Source organism: Octodon degus, unplaced genomic scaffold (genome assembly GCF_000260255.1).
Source record: "Octodon degus isolate 3935 unplaced genomic scaffold, OctDeg1.0 scaffold00055, whole genome shotgun sequence".
Taxonomy (NCBI): domain Eukaryota; kingdom Metazoa; phylum Chordata; class Mammalia; order Rodentia; family Octodontidae; genus Octodon; species Octodon degus.
In genome coordinates, this window is record NW_004524631.1 from 11839230 (window position 1) to 11857688 (window position 18459).

The following is an 18459-nucleotide window of genomic DNA, read 5'->3' on the forward strand; positions in this document are numbered from 1 at the left end:
ATATATTTGACAAGATATAAAATAAAACGTGTTAGCTTAATACTTGGAGATATTGGGACCCTTGTGAATTGCTGGTGGGGATGTGAAATGGTATAGCTGCTGTGGAAAAGTTTGGCAGTTCCTCAAAAATCTAGACAATTACTGCATGATCCAGTTCCAAAGTTCTAAAAACTGAGACTTAGGTTCTTATACCCCGGCATTCATAGCAGCATTATCTACAACAGCTGAAGCAACCAGTAGGTAGAAACAACCCATGTCCATACACAGATGAATGGGTAAATAAAATGTGATAGGTACATACGATAGAATATCACTCAAACATAACAAGGAATTTCTGTTACATGCTACAACATGGATAAATCTTGAAAACATGCTCAGTAAAATAAGCTAGTAGCACAAGTACAAATGTTATATGAGTCTGTCTGTACAAGGTACCTAAAACAGGCAAGTTCATAGAGATAGAATAGAAATTTTGGAGTAAGGTGGATAGGGGAGTTATTGCTGAATAGTACAGTTTCTGTTTGGGTGATAAAAAATTGCAGAGATTGTGGCAAAGGTAGGGAACATGTGGAGAGAAAACATTTTCTCAGGCTTTCACAGAGAGCACATTGGCCAAGCAATGGCCGTGACTCATCCACATGACTGACACTGACAAAAGATCTAATCTGAGGTACAGGATCTCAGGATAAATCCTGAGGGGATTTCACTGACCTTATCAGACCCAAAAGCTACAACTCTTGTTGCATATGTCCTGCTTTACCTTGGTCTTAACCATCCACCAGAAAAGTACAAAAACGGAGTATAAGAAGTAAAGCCATGCTGTTATGTTGAGCTGTAGGGGACTCAGGTCAACAATTTCTGACATTACCAGTCAAGCAGAAGACCCAATACTATTATGGGCTACTGGACTCTTAGAATATTTTGCTGAGTTAACACACCTGTAATATTCAAATGATGGAACTAAACAAAAAAGAGGCTACAGATGAATGTCCATTTTGTATCTTTGTATTCAAAGTGGTTAGGATAGATATATAGTTACATTCTCTTAATGAATAGAGGGATTTGTTCTTTTTTTTTGAGGGATTTGTTCTAATGGTATTTGTAAATAGGATATCAAGTCTGCTTCTTGTATAGCAATTAACCACTAGGAAGAGAGTATGCAATGTGTTAATTATTGAAACTGTCCTACCAATTTGATTTGAAACTGTCTCATTGCTATATGTCTCTCAAAATTATGGAGAAAAAAAAAGGTAGGGAACATATGAGTATACTTAATGCCACTGGATTATATACTTTAAAAAAGTACCTGGAGGCCAGGGAAATAGCTCAGTAGAATAAGCGCTTGCCTGGTAAGCACAAGGGCCTGAGTTCAATCCCTGGTTCTGCCAAAACAAAAATAAAAATAAAAAGGTACTTGTAATCCCAGCACTCTAGGAGGCAGAGGCAGAATGGTCACAAGTTCAATCATAGCCTAGGCAGCTTTAAAGACTTAGCAAGATCTCACCTCAAAATAAAAATAATAATAAAGGGTTAGGGATGTAGCATAGTGCATAGGCCCTGGGTTCAATCCCCAGTACCGCCCCCAACAAAAGTGAAAATGGCTAATTTTATATGTAGTCTACCACAGTAAAAGTGATTTGGAGCCAGGGTGGTGGTGTGCTGTTGTAATCCTAGCACTTAGGAAGTTGAGGCGGGTGGATCATGAGTTTGAAGTCAGCCTGGGCATTATAGCAATTTTATTTTTTGCAGTACCAGAGATTGGATTCAGGATCTTGCACTTGCCAGGCAGGTGCTTATGCTGCTGAGCTATATATCCCTGGCCCTAATACAGCAATTTTAGGATTCTTTTTTTCATGTATTTTAGGGAAGGGTCTACAGGGTATTCAGGGTCTCACTAACTAGATCAGACTCATAGTGAACCTCTTGTTTACAGCCTTCCAAGTGCTGGGATTACAGGCTTCTCAACTGCCATCTCAGCATCCCCAGGGGTGGGGCCAAAATGGCAGGCCCAGGGATCGAACCCCTGGACCCTGCTCCTGCTTGCAGGTGCTTTAATCCTCTGAGCTATTTGGCCGGCCCTACAGCAATCTTAAAGCCAGCCTAGAGTACATAGTGAGACCCTACGAGAGAGAGAGAGAGAGAGAGAGAGAGAGAGAGAGAGAGAGAGAGAGAGAGAGAAGGAGAATATGTATACAAATATAAAAAATTTATTTTTTTAATGGTCTTTCCAGCCAGGTATGGTGGTACTCATTTGTGAGCTGAGACAAGAGGGTTGCCACAAATTCAAGGCCATCCTGGACTGCGTAGTGAGTTCAAGGCCAACCTGAGCTACATAGTGAGACCCTGTCTCAACAAAACAAGGCAAAAATAAATGAAATAAGATGGCCTAGCCAGTGTAGTTTTAATTTTCCCCTTTCATTATGTGTGTTTCTTTTCATACACAAAGCATTTGTAGCTTAGTACATAGACTGCCCCCTATGCTTTGTGTGACTTTTGTTACTTTTATGATTTCCTTCCTTCCTTCCTTCCTTCCTTCCTTCCTTCCTTCCTTCCTTCCTTCCTTCCTTCCTTGCAAGACAGGCTCTCTCACTATGCAGTTCAAGCTGCCCTTGAACCCACTATGCAGTCCAAGCAGGCTTGGCCTCACCACAATCCTGTCTGCAGGCGTGCACCACACCAGACTATTATTTAATTTCTTCCATATAAATCCTTGATCTATTTCAAGTGTATCTTGGAATATATAGGAAATAGAGCCTGAAGATATTGCACGTTTAGGTATTTAACTTTTTGATATAATGATAGTATGTTTGTATTTTCTAGACCGCATTTATCTGAGAACAGGCAAATTATTTCTACATATTGAATCTGCACCCAGCACTGATTACTTTGTCACACAGGATGGTCTCCCTAGTTAGTGAGACCCTGAGCATGACTACGATGACTCATCTGAGGAGCAGAGTGCAGAGGCAAGGGGACAGACAAGCCTGGGCCCTTGCACATACCAGGCAGGCGCCCTACCGCTGAGCTCTACCTACAGCTCCAGATTTGTCACTCAGTCATTTGTCAGTTGATTCTGTCAGGCTTTACAGGCTTACCCTCATAGCAGCTATGAGTAGTAGTAGGGTTACCTTTTCCTTTCCAGCTTTTAAGCTCCTTTCTTGCCTTCCTTATTTAATTGGTTTAGCTAGTATCTTTAGTTAAATGTTGTTGATAATGGATATGCTCTGATGTTCCTGACCAGACTTGGAATCCTATCACATTTCCTATGAAATCAGATTTTTCTTTTTTTTATTTTTGAAATCAGATTTTTCTTGCTTGCCCATGCTTTCTTTGTTTAAATGAATATCTATTGGTTGTTTTACAGTATTGTTTTAGCCATTATTTTTTCCAAAAAATAATTGTCAAAAGGCCAGCAATATAGCTCAGCGGATTAAGCGCCTGCTTAAGCAAGCGCAGGGACTGGGGTTTGATCCCCAGTACCACATGCCATGCTGACCCGCCCCTGGGCACACTGAGCCAACCACAGAGACTGGGTGTGGTAGCACACACCTGTATTCCCAGTGCTGAGGAGGCTGAAAACAGAAGGATCACTATGAGTCCGAGTTGCGTAGTGAGAAACTGTACCAAATTCATTAAAAATGAAAGAAAATGCTTATTTTGGGTTTTGGGATTCAAAGACTAACAGGGGTGGGGGGAAGCCTGGGTAAAGAGGAACAAACCAGTCATTGTACGTAGGAAGGAAGCCAGAGAGGTGGGGAGAGTCATGGAGCAAGGTATGTTGGCTTTCAGAGACCTGCGGCCACCAGCCCATGCCAGGGTGTAAGATTTTTAGAATCCTTGTCTAGGGAGTGGGAATGGGGACAGGGCTGGGGTCACCCTGGCTTTGTGCACTTTTCAGGAAGGACAGCCTTCTGATCCCTGTCCTTCTTCCCCTAGAGGTGGTCGTGGTGACAGGACTGGCCGCTATGGAGCCACCGATCGCTCACAGGATGATGGTGGGGAGACCCGAAGCCGAGACCATGACTACCGGGACATGGACTACCGCTCCTACCCCCGCGAGTACGGCAGCCAGGAGGGCAAGCATGACTACGATGACTCGTCTGAGGAGCAGAGTGCAGAGGTGAGGGGACAGCCAGGCCTGGGGCCAGCACTCTGCTCCTGTGCCCTTGGACTGTGCTCAGTGGCTTTGCCATGCCTGCAGGATCTATCCCACTCCCTTCTTTCAGGGCTCCACTCCCAGGTTGGGTCTCCCTGGCTTCCACATGCTTGCCTCTGTACTTCTGAGGGCCCCTGGCCACCACCTCTCTCCCTTCTTCTCTGTTGTTCGGTTTGGGTCTGTGGATCACCGTAAGCCCTTGCTGCTTGTTCCCGGCCAATTAGGGCACTTAGAGTTTCTTCCGTGGGACCCGGCGTCTAGGGTTGGGAGGGCAGTAGGGGGATAGGCTCTCTTCAAGCTGAGCAGCTCTGAGGCCAGCCATCGGCACTCCTGGCACTGACAGAGCCTCTAAGCAGAAAGTTCCCTACAGAGCCATTTCTATGTGAGGTAGGTAACCCTACTGTGGGAGGCGAAGCACGACCCTTAGCATTAGGGAGTCCCCATCTTAAGGAAAGAAACAGACATGCCTCAAGGTAACTCTGGATCAAGCAAGCAGTACAGCTCTCCTGTCCAGTAGGGTGCAAAGGGTACTCTTGTAAGCCCATTCCTGGGGTCGAGGTCATGGTATGAGCCATCTTCTCCCTTGGGAAGGCCCAGCACAGAAATCCACATGGTGGGCTGCCAGCTTTGGTCAGGGGACAGTGGCTACAGGCAGCCAGGCTTCCCCAGTGGCCACTGTGGAGCTGTGCTGGATGCCTGCCAGGTGTGGGAATGGAATGCCTTGTTACCTGGCTCTGGCCCTCTGCAGATGGGAGAGTGTGAGCTTAGTCCTAGCATGGGTTACTTGAGTGATAACCAAGAAAGCGGCAATCATACCCTGTTTGCTATTGTTTTTTGTTTTCGATTTCTTGTGGTGCTGGGGATGCAACTCAGGGGGGGACTCATACACACCAGGTGAGTGCTCTACCATTGAGCTACGCCTTAGTCCCCACATCCTGTTTTGAAAGAGACTGGTAGTGACAAAGCCCTGGCCTGGGCTGAGGGACATAGACAAAGGGGGAGTGTTCATGCCCCTCATACCTTTGCCTTTACCTGCTGGCTGTTTCAGATCTGAAGCTGTTTCTGTGCCCCCAGCTCAGTTGCTGGGCCCGGGCCCAGGCTGGGAACCATAGGGAACAGTGGCCTTCAGTGGCCTGGGGAACAGTTGTGTACATTCTAGCTGGGCTGGTGAGGGAGGAGGAGGGAGAAATGAAGGGCAGTCTATTGTGCCAATTCCAGGCCAGCTCATCCTGGGGAGGTTTAAGCTGTTTTGTTACCTGCCTTTGGGATTTCCTCCCCACACTAATACTGCTGTGTCCTGAAGGCAACTGTCCCTCCAAAAGTATCCTGTGCAGCATTTGCAGCCCTGGAAGGGTTGTGGTTCAAGGCCTGCCCACCCTGCCTGCCTGAACCTTTAGTCGGAGCCCGAGCACCCCTGGCTTTCAGAGCCTGCCTGCCTCAGAGAGCCAGCGGCCAGCCCTTAGGCCCGCCCAGACTGACTGGCCGTCTGGTGTCTCTCATCTCATTCTGTCGGCCAGGATTCCTACGAGGCCTCCCCGGGCTCCGAGACTCAGCGTAGGCGGCGGCGGCGGCACAGGCACAGCCCCACTGGCCCGCCAGGCTTCCCCCGAGACGGCGACTATCGGGACCAGGACTATCGGACCGAGCAAGGGGAGGAGGAGGAGGAGGAGGATGAGGAGGAGGAGGAGGAGAAGGCCAGTAACATCGTCATGCTGAGGATGCTGCCACAGGCAGCCACTGAGGATGATGTACGTGCCCCCCATGGCCCTGGGCAGGTGGCAGAGCAGGAAGCCAGGCGGGGTCTCCTCCAGTGCCCTCAAGTTCTTCCCTCCCTTCCCTCCCCTCCACCTCAGCACCTTTCCTCCCTTCTCCCCCACCTGGCTCCTGTCCCCTGGCTCCTGTCCCCCGGCACTGTCCATCCTCTGTGGGCAGGCCCCTGGCAGCTCCTGATCTGGACGGGAGGGGTGTCAGATAGGCCAGCTCAGCCCAGGGGTAGTAGCCTTGGGTTTCTGGTGCTGGTGGGCGTGGGAGGGTGAAGAGCATCCTTCCTGTACATCCTGTTTCCATCCTTTCTGCATGTGTGGGCTGAGGGCCAGACCCTTACCAGGCCTGGTGCTGGTTATTACTGCTGGCAGAGATGACGCCGGGGCCCTGCAGCCTGTGGGAGTGGAGATGGGGATTTCCTGAAGTTCCATTCTCATTTGCCCCCTTCCTCTTTTGTCGGCAGCATCAGCTCTCATCACTAGCTTAGCCACAGTGCCTTGGCTGGCTGCTGGCAACGTCTACACCCTGTGCCTGTGTGACATTCTGTCCTTCCCATCTTTCTCCCGCCTTCTGTTTCCTTCTCATTCAGACTTCTCGTAATGAGCCACATGAAAACCCCAAGAAGGACACTAGACTAGCTTTCTGGATAGCTTGTCTGTTCTTCATCCTCTCAGCGCCATCTACCCCTGGCAGTTTTCTAAGCAGTGCTCCTCTGAAGTCGGCCAGTCTCCTATTTTATGGCAATAGAAATCCTAGGTGGGTGTATGAAGATTTCCAAAGTGTGGTCCACCTGCCACATTGAGGGCCATGCAGTCACTGACTGCTGACATTCCCTGAGGACTTATGGCAGGGTGGGCCATGTGTTAGGTCTGAGCAAATCCTCACACTTGCCCAAGCAGGCAGGTGCTCCTTGTAGTCCATCCTGCCAAGCATCAGCAAGCAGCAAGCTCACTGACTTGCCCTAGGTCCCACGGCCAGTGCATAGCAGAGCAGAGTTGGGATCCAAACCTGGGCCACTAAGCCCAGAACCTACATGCTAACTGCTTCCTGAGCACTCCCTGAATGTGCAGTTCTGGAGGCTCTCCTCTGCATCTGTATGTAAGGCTGATTTTGTGTTTTCTATTGCAATAAGGAAACTGAGGTTCAAAGGCAGGAAGGCCCCTTCCTGAGAGTGCTTGGTGCAGGCTGCTGTCCTCCATTTGAGGTGCTGCCTGCTCCTCAGTTATCCCTACCTCTGGCTCCTTCACCCAGGAAGCTCTCCAAACCAGGAGCATGCACCTCTTTCTCTCCTTCCTAAGTTCCTGCAATTCACAGTCTAGGCACCTGGCTGGGATCTGCTCAGGCTCCTGTCCTCCCACTTTGCTTTTATGTTCTGAGTGTCTTCTGATGCAAGCTGGGGAAGGGGACAATCCCCTCACAAACGGCAAGAGTCACATCCCAGCTTTCCTCATTGCGTGGCTGCCACTGAGCACCTTGTCAGATCACTCTGCCCACCACGCAAGTTGCTGGCTCACTTGCTCTTCTGTTGTCTCTGTGCCCCCTGGAGATCATCTTGCCGCCATTCTTTCTCCTGCACTATGCCCGTCTTCATTTGACTTTCTGCACATCCAAGGCTGGAAGCCAGGGCTGGGTTCTGGTGTGGTTCTGGGGCTCTTGTCACTTTGGGAAAATCATCAAAAGAGGCGGAGACCGTGTGCCTGTTGCTCATGAGCCCCCAGGGTTCAGAAACCTCCAGCCAGCCTTGCATACCCAGTCACCTCTTGTGCTGAGCCTGTCCTATTCTGTATCTCCCCGTGCAGATCCGTGGCCAGCTGCAGTCCCACGGTGTCCAAGCTCGGGAGGTCCGGCTGATGCGGAACAAATCCTCAGGTGAGCTTTCGTTCCCAGTGCCCCTCCCTTCTGCTGGCCAGCCTCAGCCTTCGAATCTCCCTCCTGCTTCTGCCTCTCCCTCCCCCATCCCTCCAGCCTTCCTGCCACAGCTGGGAATGGAAAGCTTGGGGGGTTGCCCTCTCTTCTCAGCCCCCCCAACTCCTCACTCCAGCCAGCAGCCTCTACAGGGGTTTGTTGGGGAGGGGTACAGCTATGGGATGAGCTGAGTGCATCCCAGGGGCAGGGCCAGGGCCAGGCTCCATGGAACCTCCTCTTTGGGACTCTAAATATCAAATACTGGCCCTGCCCAGGACACTCCCTTCCTTTTCCTTTCTTCTCCTTCTACTGCCCCTTGCTCTCTTCCACATTTTCCTGGCAACAGCCTCTCACCAGAAAGGAGGTCTGACATGGACCCACCCTCGTGTCCCAAGAGAGGAGGCAGGGGATGGCTGTCATCCAAGGGTGCTTCCCAAGGAGCAGCCAGGGCTTTCTGGCTTTACCCATTCCCTTCCTCCCTCTTTCAGGCTGCTCAGAGCTGGCCTGAGTTTAGTGGGGTGGTGGGAGGAGTTGTCTCTGCAGGACCTCTGCTCAGGCTCCCCAAGGCAGGCACGGTGGGGCCTCACTTTGCCTGGGCTTCTCTTGCCATCTCTCAGTCTCTCTCCTCCCCACACCTCTACCCTGTCTTCTTCCTCCCTCACTGCCCCCTCCTGTCCCCCTTCTGCCCCTTTCCTTCCTCCCTCCCTTATTCTCTCTCTCCCCCACAGTCTCTCTCTCCATCTGTCCTTCTCTCTCTGATTTTACCTTTCCATCCTCACATGCACCCTAATGCTGACTCTTTCGGAGATCAAACATGCTCTCAAACCCTGTCACATTCAGGATCTCCTGTGTTCCCACCTCTGAAGGAGATGCTTTCCTGAGATCTCAAGCCCCAGCCCCTTCTGTCAGCCATGGCCAGGCCTGGAGTCTCTCTTGGTGGCATGTAGGTCTTGCTCTGCCTTACACAAGCCAGTCCACACACCAGTTTTGGGGCTTTCCCCCAAGGAGGCATCCCAGTGCAGCCTCACCACAGCCCTGGACACTTCTCCCAGGCACCCACTGATCCTCAGCTATAAGATCCTCCTGGCCAATCCTGGCCACCGTTTGCCTTCTGTCTAGAAGGGTCTGGACTGTTGGTGGCCATAAACCCCTACCATGGTCCCAAGGTGGCTCCCTAGTGAGGTTCCCCTTCCTGAGCACCATGGTAAGACTGAAATGAGATTGTATCCCTAACTGACCAATTTCCCATGGCCTGGGAGCCCTCTTGGCATCACAGGACAGCCTAGCCTAGCTCTTCTTTTGTTCCTTCAATGAAACTCATGCTCCAGGACCCTTCCCGGGTGTCCCTGGCCTTATGCTAGGCCTGCCCTTGGGTGATTTGCTCTAGCCTATGTGGAGCCAGCAGCCTGCCTTAATCCTTTGGAGACAGATCGCTCCTGTCCTTTCCCTCCCCGCTGCTTCTCTACATCTCTGTCACCCCAGGCCGGCCAGGAAGGTCTGCCTGAACCCCATCTCTCCCTTACTCTGCCCGTTTGGGGTGTGTCTCTCCCCTACTCTGATCTCTCTCCTGTTCTGTTTTTCTCCCTCCCCCTTCCCTTTTGGCCATTACCTTGCCTTCTGTATCCCTATTCTTTCTCTGATTGCTTCTTTCTCTTCCTTTCTCCTCTTCCCTCTTCCCTCTCTACCCCAGTCCTCTCCCCTCGGGTCCCACCCCCGGGAACGCCGTGTGTCCAAAGCTGTTGACTAACCCACTGCGTCTGTATCTGAATGCTGTCTCCAGGTCAGAGCCGGGGCTTCGCCTTCGTCGAGTTTAGTCACTTGCAGGACGCTACACGATGGATGGAAGCCAATCAGGTTGCTTTGCCGCACTTGAACCCCCCCCCAAACAAATACTACTTTGTAATCGAGCGCTCCCCATCGCCTGATTCTTATGGACACAGTTCCCTGCCCTGTGGCCCTGTGTCCCATCCCCTAGCCCCTCTCTCTGACCCTGACCCTCACTATCTCCTCTTCCCATCTCTCGCTACCCCACTGGGCTTCCCATCCAGATCCCACACTCACCTCCAGCCCCTTCCCACCAACTGGCACTAGCGCTCACCACCTCTCCCGGCTGAGCTCTCTGAGAAGGAGTTGCCAGGGTGGGCTCGCTCCCCTAGCTCCCTGTGTCCCCATGTGTGCACGGGGTGGGTCCCAGGGGACCACCCTGCTCTAAAGCCAGCCCAGGCCGGCATTTCGTCGCATTCTCAGGACTATGGGAAGTCCCGCCTGTGGGGAAATGTATCTGTTGGCACATTTAACTAGGGAGACCCATTTTGTCAGCCCTTTCCCTGCATGTGGATTTGGCCCTTTGAGTTCCATGCAAAAGGACAGCTCTACTGTGTTGGTCGAAAGTTCGAGTCAAGTGTGATAGTTTTATTGACACCCTGGAGTCGCTCTGTCCAGCCTCCCTTCCCCTCTCCCCACAGGAGGCACCACCACACCTTCTTAGTAGGGGGCCCTGTAGTCAGCCACAAGGGAGCCTGCTCCCTAGCCTCGCATGGCATTCCCACCCCGCAGCATGGGGTGTTCCGAGACCCGAGGATCTGCCTGGACCCTTCAGCTCCAGCTCATGTCCCTGGTGTAGAGCACTGGAGAAACTGGGGAGGAAGGGGCGGCTGTGGTGAAGTGGAGGGTCCTGGCAGAAGTCACCCTGGGCCGGCTGTGCAGGTGGATAAGCTAGCGCGGTGGGCCCCGGACCCAACCAGCCTTGGAAGGTGGCCTCATGGCAGGAAATGCCGTCTGTTAAATGTGGCTCTTTCTTTCTCCCCTTCTCCAGCACTAGTGTGCGTGCGTTCTCTCTTTCTTTCTCTCCCCTCCCCCTCCCCCATCCCCAAGTGTAGCCTGTGTAGTGCTGGCCCTGGGTGTGGCCTGGCAGTGTCAGGGCCGAGTGGGGGTTTTCGCCACTGTCCGGCAGGTGTCGGTCAGCCGAGCACTGTGTGCCTGGTGGTGTGTGTTCACGTGTGTGTGTGTGCCCGGAAAAGCAGCGAGCAGCTGCGCCCAAGAGCTGTGGCGCTTTCCCTCCTCCCTTCCTTCTTCCCTCCGTCCGTTTTCCGACCTCCCTCCGTTCCCTGTCCCTCATCCATCCAGCTGAAGGGCTCGCTCACTCTCTTCTCCTTTGCTGAAACGGTGCGTGGGGCACCGTTGCCTGGGCCTCACTGTGCTCTGCTTTTTCCCACAGCACTCCCTCAACATCCTGGGCCAGAAGGTGTCTATGCACTACAGTGACCCCAAGCCCAAGATCAATGAGGACTGGCTGTGTAACAAGGTACCAGGGTGTTGGGAGGCAGGTGCCACGGAGGGAGATAGCACCCACGGCCTGGAAGGAGGCATGGTGCTGAGGACTGGCTCTCCTGCTCTCACCAGCCAGGCTTTTAAGTGACTAATCAGTGACAGTGTAGGCCTAGTGCATACATTGTTCAGAATGCATGCTTCGGAGCAAAGCTGGCTGTAGTCAAGACTGTCACAGGTCTGCTGTGTGGTAGCCAAGGGGCTTATCCTCTCCGCTTCAGTTTCCCCCACTTCAAACCTGCAAGGACTAAGAAGGTTGTTGGGAGGATGATACTGTCAATAGCAGGATAGCACAGGCCCACAGCCCAGTGTTTGCTGTTATTGTTGAAGAAAAGCAGAGTTTTGGGGCCAGGGAGGTAGCTCAGTAGAATAAATGCTTGCCTGGTAAGCACAAGGGCATGAGTTCAATCCCTGGTTCCGCAAAAAAAAAAAAAGAAAGAAAAGAAAAGCAGAGTGTTCTGAGGGACCTCAGGGTGTTCTGTGGTGACTGAACCTTAAAGGCCACCCTCACACAGCCACATCACACCTGAGCCTGGAGGTGTACGTACAACGTGCAGGTTTTGTGCTTACCTCCACATTCCCCAAGAGAAAGATGAGGCCTAGAGAGTTGGGACTGTGAGACCTGCTCCTGCTCACAGGGACCACAGGTGCCCTCACGTGTGAGCCCTGATGGCCTCAGGTCTGCTTTAGGGTTTAATTGCACAGTCCCCATCCCCATGCCGTCTGTCAGTCCTAAGATCTCATAGAAAGACTGAGAGGGGCCAGGGAGATGGCTCAGTGGAATAAGCGCTTCCCTGGCAAACACAAGGGCCTGAGTTCAATCCTCCGTTCCGTGAAAAAAAGACTGAGAGCTAGTGGGGGCACCAGTCCTGTCCCAAAGAAGTACTTGCTTGGGGGAGTTGCATCTGTCATCGAAACAAAAGAAAAGTCTCATCAGAGGGCTAGTGCTTCTCCAGGGAAGTAGGAACAAAGTGAGAGCTATGCTTCTTCCCCCTATATTTTTAGGTGTTCCTCAAAGCCAGGGTTTTCTTTTCCTCCTTCCTCCCCTTTGTGACACACACTCCTGGTTACCAGGTTCCGTCTCTCCCATCGCAGAAATGCCACCTTCTCTCCCTTACTGTTCCTACCCTCAAGCTCTCCCTGTGTAGCTATGGAGCCCTGTCTAGCATGCTGGCCTCTTGCCTTTCTCCTGTAGCTGAGGAGGGGTTGTGGTGTGCAGAGTTCACATTTTCTTTCTCCAGCTCTGACTGTGCTCCTCTGCTTGAGACTCTCATGACTCTGAGTTTAAGCATGAGATCGTCTGTCATCTGGCATCATCTTTCCTTCCCAATCTCAGCTTTTGCCTCTCTGTTTGCCCCCTATACCAGCTATAGAAAATCCATTGTTCTCTGTGCTAGGAATCCCTTCCCAGCAAAACCAAACTTCTGGACCCACCACATCTTTTTTTTTTTTTTTTAAATATTTATTTATTTTTATTTATTACATTTATTTATTGTGTGTGTGTGTGGCCAGCTCAGCCCACCAGGGGGCGGGGCTGGCTGGCATGTGGTGCTGGGGATCGAACCGTGGTCCCTGTGCTTCGCCAAGCTTGATTCAAGTAGGTGCTTTAGACCACTGAGCCATCTCTCCAGCCCCTGGACCCACCACATCTTAACACCCTGTTTCTAGACAGCCCTCACTGACTGTGCCCAGCCCTGTGAGTGGCACCACTCTCAGCCTGCTTCCCTCCCTGAGCCTCTGTGGGGGTGTGGTCTGCAGAGGCCTGTTTTCTGGCTACATGGTTCAGGGCCTGACACAGCAGCAGTGCTTGGTACTGACCTCTGGAACAGGCATAGAAAGTGGTAAGGGAGGTATCTAAAGGCTGGAATTTGGGAGAAAACTTTCCCCAAAGTATCATGATTCTAACCCAATCCTAGACATTCAAGTGTGGATTATGGCAAGAGGTGGCTTCTAGGGAGGGAACACTAAAGATTTCTACTTGGAGAAGCAAGTCTTAGGACAGACAGCTTGCTAAAGGGCCAAGGGGGATAGGTCTTCTGGGAGTCAGTGGGCTGAGGGCCCAGCAGTTGTAAGCAGTGAGGGAAGTATCAATTCCTGTGCTAAGGGGGCTATGGACCAGTTTGAGGCCAAAAGGAAGATCCACAGGACCAGGAATAACAACCACTGTTCCAAAAACCACCACTATCTTGAGACTTCCCTTCCTGGGGCATTGTGGGGTTTCCTGGGGGAATTTCTGCATCTAGGCTTTGGAGGGTGCTGTGGAAAGCCGTGAGTCCTCTGACTGCCTGGCCTATGCCTCACAGTGTGGTGTCCAGAACTTCAAACGTCGAGAGAAGTGCTTCAAATGTGGTGTGCCCAAGTCAGGTGAGATCCACCTACCTTCCTCCACTCCCAAGGACATGGGGGTGGGGAGGAAGGTGGTGGGCTCAGGGCTTGGGGGTTGATAAGCCACGGAGTCTCCCATACCACCCCCTTGCCACTAAGCCTCTCTCCCCCATCCCTGACAGAGGCAGAGCAGAAGCTGCCCCTTGGTGCAAGGCTGGATCCACAGGCACTGCCACTGGGCGGGCGAGAGCTCAGCCAGGGCCTGCTCCCGCTGCCCCAGCCCTACCAGGCCCAGGGAGTTCTGGCATCTCAAGCGCTGTCACAAGGCTCGGAGCCGAGCTCAGAGAATGCCAATGACAGTGAGTCAGTCATTCCTTTTTCCTCTGTGCTCAGGTGCCTGGGCTGGGCCTGCCAAGGCCAGAGAGAAATGGTAGTGAGTCGAACTTGGTCCCTGTGAGTCTCCACTGTGGAGGGTGAGCATGTGATGCAGAGGCAGGATCAGCACCCCCACCCAGCTGGGGCTGTACTGGAGAGGTTCTCAGCAGAGAAGTGACAGCTGGCACATGGGCCGACGAGCAGTTTACCCAGGAGGAAGCAGCAGATGCAGACAGGAAAGCCAGAGGCCAGAGAGTAGTGGGGAACCGCAGTGGGGGCTGGAGCAGACTGGTGAGACTATTGGGTGGAATTCTTTATTGTCCTGAATGATATGATGTGTTATCTATTCCATATATATATATATATATATATATATATATATAGTACTATATATGTCATTTGCACATATATCCTATACATTCTTGAGTTAAAGGAATTTATAAGTAGTAGAAAGTAATTAGAAGAGACTAAAGAAGTGGAAGGAAGCTGAGGACAGTGACCCATGCTGGCCCCTTCCCGCAGCCATCATCTTGCGCAACCTGAACCCACACAGCACTATGGACTCGATCTTGGGGGCCCTGGCACCCTACGCGGTGCTGTCCTCCTCCAATGTGCGTGTCATCAAGGACAAGCAGACCCAACTGAACCGAGGCTTCGCCTTCATCCAACTCTCCACCATCGTGGTGAGGGCGGCACAGGGGGGGGCCGGGCAGCCAGGGTCCCGGCCCCCAGGGTGGGGAGGAGGGGTCCTTCCCCCTACGTACACCGCGGCCCCAAGCCTGGAAATGGGGCAATGGAGCCGGGGGCCTCCCCGGGCCTGACCCTTGTGCCCCTGCCACTCCTCCACCCATAGGAGGCCGCCCAACTGCTGCAGATCCTGCAAGCCTTGCACCCACCGCTCACCATTGACGGCAAGACCATCAACGTTGAGTTTGCAAAGGGTTCTAAGAGGTCAGGGCTACCCCTGTGTCCCCTCCTAGCTTGCCCCCAGCTCAAGGCCTCCCATTTCACTCCTAGTCTCTACATCCTCCCCAGGGATATGGCCTCCAACGAAGGCAGTCGCATCAACGCTGCCTCTGTGGCCAGTACTGCCATTGCTGCGGCTCAGTGGGCCATCTCACAGGTACTTAGCCCCTCCCCCCAGCACCCTGACGCCTGGCTTTCTCAACCATGCTATACCCTCTATGCAAAACAGCAGGGCTGGTTTGCTGTCCAAGGACACACAGCCTTGTAGCAGCTGGCATGGACCATTCGCCCTGTTCCTGGCTCTGTAGATCCCCTGATCTGTTCCCACTCTGTCTTCTGCAGCGCATTGACACTGCTGTCAGTGCAGGTGCTCTATTCTGTTGGGTGGAATTCTTTATTGTCCTGAATTGATATGATGTGTTATCTATTCCCCATGTATATATGCAGTGTTATATATGTCATATGTTCATGTATCCCATACATTCTTCAATTAAGAAGAATTTATAAGTTTGAGAAAATAATTGGGACAAGAGACTAACGAAGTGGGAGGAAGCTGGGCACAGTGACCCATGCCTATAATCCCAGCACTCTGGGAGGATGAGGCAAGAGGACCACAAGTTTGAGCCGAGTCTGTAGAACTTAGCAATACTTTGTCTCAAAATCAAAGACTGTAAAAGGCCTAGGTGTATAGCTCCATATGAAGGCCAGGGTTCAATCCTCAGTACCACCAAAACTAAAAGAAGAAAAAAATGTGAGAATGTGATAGTGTATGCCAGCCTGAGCCATTTAGTGAAACCTTGTCTCAAACTAAAATACAGAAAGAGCTGGGAACATAGCTCAAGGGCAGAACACCCCTGGATTCTATCCTCAGTACCACACACACACAAAAGGAATCGAGGATGGAATAGCCTCCTTGGTCTGATGCCCAACACATGTATACCACACATGTGTGCACACCACCAAAATCTGCCCTGGGAATATTTGGGCATGCATCCTATTTCCAGTCTTGATTCTGCCACTGCCCCTTCTCATGGCCAAGCAGCCCTCACATTAAGCCATGTCATATGGCTACATGTTTATCTGTCAGGCAGAATATTAGCTCCACATGTAGGGTAGATTCTTCTAGCAGGTTTCTCCTACCTCCTGTCCCTCCTGTTCTAATAAGACCCTCCACCTGCCTCTCAGGCCTCCCAGGGTGGGGAGGGTGCCTGGGCCACCCCCGAGGAGCCACCGGTCGACTACAGCTACTATCAACAGGATGAGGGCTATGGCGGCAGCCAGGGCACAGACTCCCTCTATGCCCATGGCTACCTCAAGGGCACCAAGGGCCCTGGCATTACTGGAACCAAAGGGGACCCAGCTGGAGCAGGTGAGCCCTAGCATCTCTCCCTGAGCCCACGGTGGGGCCTGCAGGCATAGGGTCCCATACCCCACCATTCATGGGCATCCTTCTCTCTCCCTGTCCCTCCCACCAGGTCCTGAGGCCTCTCTGGAGCCCGGGGCAGACTCTGTGTCACTACAGGCTTTTTCCCGTGCCCAGCCTGGTGCTGCCCCCGGCCTCTACCAACAATCAGCAGCTGAGGCAAGCAGCAGCCAGGGCACTGCTGCCAACAGCCAGGTGAGTGGGCTCCAGGGAAAATTCAGGAAAGCAGGGGCATCCTGTGTGGACAGTTGGCATTGACAGACACCAATCCCTGTTCTGTTTGCACCATGACTAGTCATACACCATCATGTCACCTGCTGTGCTCAAATCTGAGCTCCAGAGCCCCACCCATCCCAGCTCTGCCCTACCACCGGCCACCAGCCCCACTGCCCAGGAGTCCTACAACCAGTACCGTAAGTAGTCACAGCCTGTAGGTCTTGGGCAGGAATTTCTTAACAAGGTAGGATGATTGTGGCCCTCTCACCTCCGCCTCTCCCCCTGGCAGCTGTTCCTGACGTCTCCACCTACCAGTATGATGAGACATCCGGCTATTACTATGACCCCCAGACCGGCCTCTACTATGATCCCAACTCTCAGGTAATGGAGCAGCTCAGGGAGAGTTGGAATGGGGTTAGGCACCCACTGGCCCAGTGGTTCCTGTCCTCAAAGTCTTCCTTCATGTCCCATTTTTGCTCCCCTCTCCCAGTATTACTATAATGCTCAGAGCCAGCAGTACCTGTACTGGGATGGGGAGAGGAGGACCTATGTTCCTGCCCTGGAGCAGTCAGCTGATGGGCATAAAGAGACGGGGGCACCATCGAAGGAGGGCAAAGAAAAGAAGGAGAAGCACAAGACCAAGACAGCCCAACAGGTGAATTCTCAGTTACTGCCTGGCTGTTTTGTGTCTATTCATGTCTTCTCCCCACTGCCTAGGGAGCAGGGCTTGGGCAGTGACTGCTCTGGACAGTCCTCTTGAGGTAGAGAAGTGTGGCTAACAGCAGGGCTGCCCATCTCTGGGGGGTGGCTTTTGTCATGTGAATGAGCCCTATCAGCTTTCCTCTGTCCCCTGCTGCTGGTAGATGTCTGTGTATCCCAGAGGAATGTTCACAGGCCCACAAGGAGGTGGACAAGAAGGGAGCCATGCCAGAGTTCTGTGGTTAGTGGGCAAGTCAGAGAATCACTGTCTGAAAGAAGGGTCTGGCCATCAGGGCCTGACCATCAGCGTGTAGCTTTTGGAAGTAAGCCCTAAGCCAGTTGTGGTTTTGTACACCTGTCATGCCAGTACTTGGGAGGCTGAGGCAGGAAGATTTCCGGGTGTTCAAGGCCAGCCAGAACTATATAGTACCCTGTCTTTAAAAAAAAAAAAAAAGGAAATAAAGAAGCACTAAGCATTCCCTCAGTCTGGAGAATCTTAAAAATAGTGTGTGCTAGGGAAAACAACATGGGAAGTTGCATCAGGTCACACATGTAAATTAAGATGATACACAGGCTGCTCACAGTGGTGCACACTTGTAAGTAATCCCAGCACTTTGGAGTCTGAGGCAAGAGTGTTGCCATGAGTTCAAGGCCAGGCTGAGCTGCACAGTGAGCTCAGGGTCAGCCTGAACTATATAGCAAGTCCCTGCCTCAAAAACAATAAACAAACAAACTGATAGGCAGTGTTACGAGTTCTGAAAAAAAAAATGGGAACACGTCTTAAGGTGCCTGGCAGAAGTACAGGGCGTAGCTAGCGAGGAGCTTGGTAAAGAGCACTAGTGGCTGAGGACAGAGAAATAGAAACTTGCATAGCCTCTCACTTCATTTTGCCTCCAACCCTAGATGTCTGCCGCCTCTGGCAGCCCAGCCCTCTGCCTAGACTGTTTCTGCCATCTGTTGCTCACAAACCACTGGGACTCGGGGCATGGAGGGAGATGCAGGCAGCTTTTAAGAAGAGGCTGGTGGAAGCTAGGGGCCAAGTACCTTGCAGGCCCTGGTCACGAGTTTGACTTCTCTTTTGGTGTTAAAGGACACCAGGGAAAGATTTAGAGGAAGTTGGGTTTGGGAGTGGCTTATGGTCTGTCAGAGGCTGGGTGTAGCCTGCTATGGTGGTTTGGACCAGAGACATGACTTTAAGACTGTAGGGGGGCTGGTGAGATGGCTCAGTGGTCTAAAGCACCTACTTAGAACAAGCTTAGCAAAGCATAGGGACCGCAGTTCAATCCCCCAGCACCACATGCCA

The 18459-nt window shown here is 52.0% G+C and overlaps 1 protein-coding gene across 10 annotated transcripts in view; it reads left to right on the top strand.

The window, feature by feature from the left end:
- Positions 1 to 18459, top strand: part of Rbm10 (RNA binding motif protein 10) — a 34728-nt gene that overhangs the window by 13954 nt on the left and 2315 nt on the right. For 2 of the 10 annotated variants that reach the window (XM_004633496.3, XM_004633494.2), the window contains exons 3-17: positions 3937 to 4120; positions 5674 to 5904; positions 7720 to 7789; positions 9606 to 9679; positions 11043 to 11129; positions 13456 to 13516; positions 13660 to 13836; positions 14375 to 14535; positions 14706 to 14803; positions 14888 to 14975; positions 16004 to 16187; positions 16294 to 16436; positions 16537 to 16654; positions 16747 to 16838; positions 16948 to 17112. In XM_004633496.3, coding sequence (XP_004633553.1) covers positions 3937 to 4120; positions 5674 to 5904; positions 7720 to 7789; positions 9606 to 9679; positions 11043 to 11129; positions 13456 to 13516; positions 13660 to 13836; positions 14375 to 14535; positions 14706 to 14803; positions 14888 to 14975; positions 16004 to 16187; positions 16294 to 16436; positions 16537 to 16654; positions 16747 to 16838; positions 16948 to 17112 — 1933 coding nt within the window. Of the gene's footprint in view, positions 1 to 3936; positions 4121 to 5673; positions 5905 to 7719; positions 7790 to 9605; positions 9680 to 11042; positions 11130 to 13395; positions 13517 to 13659; positions 13837 to 14374; positions 14536 to 14705; positions 14804 to 14887; positions 14976 to 16003; positions 16188 to 16293; positions 16437 to 16536; positions 16655 to 16746; positions 16839 to 16947; positions 17113 to 18459 lie in introns of those variants that run through there. The other 8 variants (XM_004633497.2, XM_023717884.1, XM_023717882.1 and 5 more) reach the window with 8 other exon arrangements.